Source organism: Bison bison, unplaced genomic scaffold (assembly GCF_000754665.1).
Source record: "Bison bison bison isolate TAMUID 2011002044 unplaced genomic scaffold, Bison_UMD1.0 scf7180017864371, whole genome shotgun sequence".
In the NCBI taxonomy this organism is placed as follows: Eukaryota; Metazoa; Chordata; class Mammalia; order Artiodactyla; family Bovidae; genus Bison; species Bison bison.
In genome coordinates, this window is record NW_011494943.1 from 2,148,145 (window position 1) to 2,155,413 (window position 7,269).

General features: G+C 39.9%; 1 protein-coding gene across 1 annotated transcript in view; it reads right to left on the reverse strand.

Annotated features, from left to right (window-relative positions):
* ABCA5 (ATP-binding cassette, sub-family A (ABC1), member 5) overlaps positions 1 to 7,200 on the reverse strand; it is a 50,867-nt gene extending 43,667 nt beyond the window's left edge. Inside the window, exons 1-6 of the mRNA XM_010856078.1 lie at positions 6,164 to 7,200; positions 5,906 to 6,025; positions 4,668 to 4,872; positions 3,751 to 3,912; positions 2,363 to 2,451; positions 625 to 854 (exon numbers count right to left, since the gene is read on the reverse strand). Coding sequence (XP_010854380.1) covers positions 625 to 854; positions 2,363 to 2,451; positions 3,751 to 3,912; positions 4,668 to 4,872; positions 5,906 to 6,007 — 788 coding nt within the window. The 5' untranslated portion in view covers positions 6,008 to 6,025; positions 6,164 to 7,200. The remainder of the gene's footprint in view (positions 1 to 624; positions 855 to 2,362; positions 2,452 to 3,750; positions 3,913 to 4,667; positions 4,873 to 5,905; positions 6,026 to 6,163) is intronic.
* Positions 7,201 to 7,269: the final 69 nt, after the last annotated feature.

Below are 7,269 nucleotides of genomic sequence, written 5' to 3' on the forward strand. Positions count from 1 at the left end.
GGGTGTTCATTGGAGGGAATGATGTTGAAGCTGAAACTCCAATACTTTGGCCACCTGATGTGAAGAGCTGACTCATTTGAAAAGACCCCGATGCTGGGAAAGATTGAGGGCAGGAGGAGAAGGGGACGACAGAGGATGACATGGTTGGATGGCATCACCAATTCAATGGACATGGGTTTGGATGGACTCCGGGCATTGGTGATGGACAGGGAGGCCTGGCGTGCTGCAATTCATGGGGTCGCAAAGAGTCGGAGACGACTGAGTGACTGAACTGAACTGAATGTTTCCCCCAAAGTAAGGTCAAAATAAATGTTCTTACCGCATAGTGGGGAAAGTACAGAAAACATACTTGGAATTGTTTATAAAATTTCATGCCTCTATAAAATTATCATTGTACAAAAATGTTAATGTGCTCATTGGTGAACTTTTTCATTTGTTTCTCTGGAAATAATTATTTGCTGGAGCTTTGTGATAAGTCTCAAACTCCATGACAAAGGTGGGAACTGCAAGAAAAGAGGTTCAGGACCTCGTCGAGTCCAGTGAGTAACAAAACTGCAGTACTGAAGATTTGTAGAACTTTCGCAATTATTAACCACACTAAATAACGAAGTTTTATTAACATACCAAAAGGCCGTGTCATGAAGTCCCATTATCTTTAAAAACTCTTTTAACTTCTTCTCTTTTTCTGCTACGATATGAATTGCCAAAAAGTATCCAAAAGGTGAAAATGCTATAACTAGGTATATTAAAATTACTCCTCGGGGAAAGGTGTCTATTTCTACAACAGCCGTTTCTCCCATAAGAACAGCTTTAGTTGACTCCAGCTCTTTCCAAAAAGAAACATTGGTCTTCATCTACAATCAAGAAAATGTAAACACATTCAGTTAACTTAGTTCTGAGAGCAGCCCCTGAAATAATGAGACAATCACATCCCCAGAGTTAGTCCATAACCTACTGCAAACACAAGCCTCAGAACACTATGTACCAGAAACAAAGTGGCTGCCCCCAGTATCACGGTACTGCATAGAGCATTGCTGTCATGCATTCTGGAAGCATGTCAGAAAGTTTAAAGTTTGAAGTTGGGAAGTACACATGTTTTTATTAAATAATTTGTCAAAGAAAATAAAACTGCACAATAACCATCTTTAGTGACAGTTATGTATGCAACTTAATAAAAATACATGTTTATAAAATTGAGGAGTTAAAGAATGATGACAAGTGCCATGAAAGAATAACTCTCTTTTTAAAAAATGTTCTTTTAGGTAGTAAGTTCTATTGTTTACAAATATATATACATATGCAGCATGCATAGAGACAGGATAATAGAACTATGCATGCCCTATGACACTCTTCTGCCTTGTGTTCACGTGAACGGCTACAAGGAGCTCTGCTCCACCTGTTCGTGTGGTGAGGTCTGGGCTGTGGCAGCCAAGGTCTTTGGCCAAAACACAAACAGGTACTTCAGCACCGTCAATGCAACATGCCCTCTACTTATTTCACAGTCATCAGCCTGCGCCTGTGTGTTACTGAACACTGTATCTACGATACGTTTCTGCCACGCTGGGAGAGCCCGCAGGACACTTGTGTATCGTCTCATGCAGCTCTAACAGCGGCTCTGTCCAGTAAGCATTACTTCTGCAGTCATTTCACGTGTAGCAGTCTAACAACCGACAGTGACAGGGCTCCCTCCCAAGGTCTGCGGTTCATTTCTACTAAAACGAGAAACACTGAGTCAGGTCTTCAGAGTCTAAACACAACATTTATACACAACAACTGGAGTGGCAGTATACTACTAAAACACAGGAAGGAGAGCCCAACAGCCACAGTCTTAACTAGCTCTGCCACTGATCGACTGAGGCTTGGAGAGCCACTTCATCTTCCTGTGTGTCAAGTGCATAAATGAAATGCAGACAGAGCCCCAGCCTCACAGAGGTGTCAAGACTCAATGGGCTGGTGCTAGTACACAAGGGGGAAACAACGTTTTGCAGACGAGTGACAAATATCTGTTAAAAATAAGATGGACCACTATGATTAAGATAATAAAGGTAACTTCTTTAAACTAAGTTATTCTTATTCAAGGGGAAAAATCTGCAAATACAGGCCTTTCATAAATATTGCCTACAGACAGCACAGACAGGATAACACAGGCATACAGAGTGCTGAACAGTGTGCTTGGAGACCATGAAACAAAAGTGGGTTTCAAAAAAAATTAAATCAGAAAATATGGCTTCTTCTTTCTCTTTTTTTGTAAAGGAGCTGACCTGCGTGATGCAACTTGGTACACGTGACAGCAGTGAAATGAACTTCAACGGTGAAGACGTGGGGCATGGTATGAACCCTTGCCTTCCTTCAGCACCTTTACCTGTATGATGGCTGCGTCTATCGAGGCCTGCAGAACCGTGAACCCTGAGGACCAGAACTGGACGGCGTCACACGATGGGGAACAGCCAGCTACAGAGGAAACGCATGAGAGGTAAGGCTCAGCACAAGGAGGCAGCGCCCAGTGGGTCACCACAGCGACACAGCTGATCCCTCTCTAACAGAAACCACAGCGACACAGCTGATCCAGCTCTGACAGAAGCAACGAAAAGCTCTCAAAAGAGCAACTGCCCTCCAAAGGCAAACAAAGTCTATCACACCCCTCACTGTTTATTTGAAATGTTTGAAATCAGAGAGTTACGTGTTTTAGGATACTGAGTAGTAAATGCACACAAATGGAAGCAAATAAATCAGTGGCTGCTGCTCAGGGGCTAAGTCGTGTCTGACCCTGTGCAACCCTAGGGACAGCAGCACGCCAGGCTCCTCTGTCCTCCACTATCTCCTGGAGCTTGCTCAACTCATGTCCTTTGAGTCTGTGATGCCATCCAACCACCTCATGCTCTGCTGCCCCCTTCGCCTTTTGCCTTCAATCTTTCTCAGCATCACGGTCTTTTCCAATGAGGTTTTTTAAAACAAGTCACTTTTCTGGCTTAAGGTAAGTCATTTTACAATGAATTATCAGCTTTAAAAGCTTTCCAGATGCAAAGGCAGGTCCAAGTGAAGAGCACAGAAAAAAAGGAAAATTATCTGAAGGCTTTTTGGAATCAAGTCACAAATATAAAACTTAATATAGTGACTTTAACATTGTTTCAATAAATGTTTTTGGTTGATAATTATTTTTTCAGAGGCTTAGGCATTGAAGGCTGTTTTCCATGTTTCAAACATAGAATTAATAAAGTTTATTGGTGGAAGAACTTGAGATTTTAAAATATGTACCATACCATGTACAAAAACAATTATGTGGAGAAAAGAACATAGACTTAGAAAGTCATATAACTCAAGATAAAATTGTTTAATATAAATCACACGTGCACGACTGCTGAGTCGCTTCACTAGGACGAGGCTCTTTGCAACCCCAGAGACTACAGTCTGCCAGGCTCCTCCGTCCTGGTATAATCCAGACAAGAATACTGGAGAGGGTTGCCATTCCCTTCTCCAGAGGCTCTTTCCAATCCAGGAATGGAACTGCAGGTGGATTCTTAACCACTGAGCCACTGGGGAAGCACAGTATAAATTATACTTCATATTATATATGTAGCTGTGGATACACAGATATACACACATGTTCTCATGCTAGAGTTGACAGTCTTCTGATCTGAATAATTATAGTTGGAAATTTCAATGTAGGACTCCATCAAAATTTGCATTTGAACTAAGAGCAATAAAGACATGCATTTAATTGATTTTCATTGACCATTTAGGGCTACTTGCCTCTTGAATCCATATAAACAGAAGATACTGGAATCGTATCAGGAAAAAACCGGAGCTCGTAGGACATGAAGTCTTTGAACACAACGCCTACAAAGGTGTCAGACTTGGAAAGACTAGATGTTACCAATTCTTTTTCATCTGCATATTCTTCAATAGTTACAACTATAAAATAACAAAACAAAACTAGCTCAAATACATGAATAGTTTATTATAGTACAACAGACCAAATTTACCTTTATACTTGATGAATGTAGTATTTTATAAGCATTTGTTGAATGCTCTAACTTCTTAGATAATGAATACAGCTCTTCTAAAAACCAAACTAAAAAGTAACAAACATCAAAGTTGTGCAATTTTACAGACACTATTTCTTTCTTATCTGTCATTTGACTATACATAAGTTATGTGTCAGTGTAACACATAAGCTATTAACATGATAAATTAGAGCATACACTTTACATGTAATATATGTAGTTCATTTACCTATCTCAAGTGAAACCATGAAATAACTCCTTGAGAAATGAATGGATACTTTATTTTCAAATATTCCTTCTTAGGAAGAAAATTCCACAATCCTTCTCAGAAACAAAATACATATTTTGGTAACTATGATACAACTCTTCTTTGAATAAAAATTGACATTTAAACCCAATATTGCTTATTTTATCCTATACGAATATGCTTGCTTTATAAATGGCCCATGATATAAAATATTAAAACATAGAGTATGCTATAAATGAAAGTTTCACAAGAAACATAGGCCAGTAGAATCAAATGACGTTAACATTTTTTTAAAACTCTGTATGGTTAAAGGATATATACCTAAATGTTAAGAACGGTATTTACTCAATAAAGCAAACAGCACAACACAAAAGAGGCTGTCTGTAAGGGACAGGACCCACGCCAGCTCACAGTACCGTCAAGAAGGTGATCCACAGACACTTTCTGCATGACGCTCCTCGTGATGTTAGTCGCGGGCGTGAATCCAAGCACGACGTTGGTGAGGACGGACGCGTCCAGGGCACTGAGTTCTACATCAGGCACTTCTTCATATTTCTTATTTGGATGCATCATGCTAATTAATATTAACCAAAACAAAAAAAACAGTGGAAAAAGAATTTCCTGCAACACAGGAAACAAAATGATTACAAAGCATAACAAAGGCAGCAAAAGTCATCAGGCTTTCTATGAATATAACTAATACTAAGAAAAAAACATGAAGAACTTGGGTCTCCTTTCTTAAGCACAAAAAGTAAAAGCACTTCTATCCTAAAAGATATATTGTGCTGAACCAAACCCAACAGCAATAATTTTTCCTTTACATTCAATTTCACTAAAATATTTTAAAATTCAAGTCACCATAATATATTTAAGTGACATAAAAGCTAGTATTTAAACATCTGAGATTAATAATATCAAATATAATAATAAATTTATTCATATATAACTTTAAAGTGACTTACCAATTATCTATAACTCAAAGACACCATAAAAATGTTTTTGAGTCTGAATTAAGACTTATGTTTAATTATACCTAGATTTCTACTCCTAAAACTATACTCAGTTACATTCAATAGTTGCCTTTAATGGGGATGAACTATTTACTGTTTCATCTTGCTGTTTAATTGTTCTGCCAAAAGAATAATACCATTCTGTCCTTTAAAATCATTATTGACTGGTCGTCCAGAGTTCTTACTTCCTTTTATCTCTTAGATCAATGTATGCTAAACAAATAAATATATAATAAAATGATGTATGCTTGTGGAGACGGATATGTGACATAATTGTAGTAATCCTGGCCAATTCAACCCAGAGTCCGAAAGATGGGAGGCCATGGGGAGGAAAGGTGGAATAATGTTCCAGGAAGTTATTTGCAGAATTTATTTTTCACCTCATGAAACAGGAAATACATGCCTTGAGGTTCAAAATCAAGCACTGACATGAAAGTCACTAAATTTGGAAACTTATCAACATTTTTGACATTTAGAAAACGTTGGATAACTTAGATATTTTTTTCTGAGGCTAACACAGTAAGTTTTCACTTCGCAAGCAACATTATAATAAAAGTGCATGCAGCAGAACAAATCATCTCTTAAAGACAGGACACAGTGAGGTGAGACATGCTGCAGTGATGCACGGTGGCTGAGCAGCTCACCTGAGCACTGCTCTTCTTGGTCCTGCATTTCACCAGGTAATTCTTGAGGAGCAGCGTTCTCGTCTGCCTCCAGACCCCGTCTTCCCGAACTGCAGTCGCCATATTTTCTAGGCTAGTTTACTGGAGAAGGGAGAGTAGAGGGAAAAAATACTGCAACCACACAGTCACGTCTAGGCCATTCTTAATGTTAAAAACAGACAGACAGATGTCTGAGTCGCAGATCAGATAGTTAAGCACACCCCACACCATCTCTCCTACCTGGACAGGATGCACTGAACGAAATGAGAAGGTTCTGAAAGGTAAACAGCAGCTTGTGAAACCAGCGAGGGCCCACTGGGAATCTGAAAGCAGCAGGGAGGGAAAATGGGCAGACGAGCTTAGGGAAGCAGACCACTGCCCAGATGCAGACGGGTAGCTGGGTGGCACACGCGGGCAGATCCCAGCTGCACTGCAGAGGCTTCTGAAAACTAAACTGAAATTAGACCCGAAGCTCACAGACTGTGGGCAGAAACTTAAGACCTGAACCTAACCAGGTGGATGGCATGTTCGCAGAAGACACCAATGTTCTCTGCAGGATGAAAACAAAACTCGAGGTCTCACACCACCCAGCATCGTTCCACTCATGAGGCGTGTGGAAAACACCAACTCTGTTAGGAGAAGAAAACCCATAGATGCCAATACCAAGGTGACCCAGATTTTCAAATTATCTGACAAAAACCCTAAAGCAGCTGTTTAAGAGGTACTCCAGCAAACAATGGTAAGAAGACAATGAAAGAAAACACTCATTTCACTCTCGAAAACAACCCAAGTGTCAGCAAAGAAACAACACTTTAAAAGCAGCACCAAGTAGTAATTTCAGAACAGGAAAACACAGTAACAAGGCAAATCCACAGAAAGGGCCAAACAGCACAATGGAGACAAGAGGAAAACAGTCAGTAAACCTGACATAACAAGAGAAGCTATTCAGTCTCAAAAAGAGAGAGAACAAGCTGTGTGTGTTGTTTTTAAACAATTAACAGTATCGTTTCTCAGAGAACTGAGATAGGAAGAGTCTAACATTCAAATGGCCAGAGAGGGAGAAGTGTGTTAATGCTGGACAAATACTTAAAGAATTAATGGCTAAAAACTTCCACGATCTGGCCAGAGATGAAAAGCCTGAGTTTCAAGAAGCTTGACGAAGCCCATACAGGATAAATTGAAGAAGTCCACACTTAGACACATCATAACCCAACTGCTAAAAGTGAAAGACAGAGAAATCCTGAGAGCAGCCGGAGATTAACCACGTGCTTTGCTACAGGGCAGTGATGTTCCGAACGAGAGCAAATTTCTCGTAAGAAACTCCGGGGCTAACGGGGGGGGGGGGC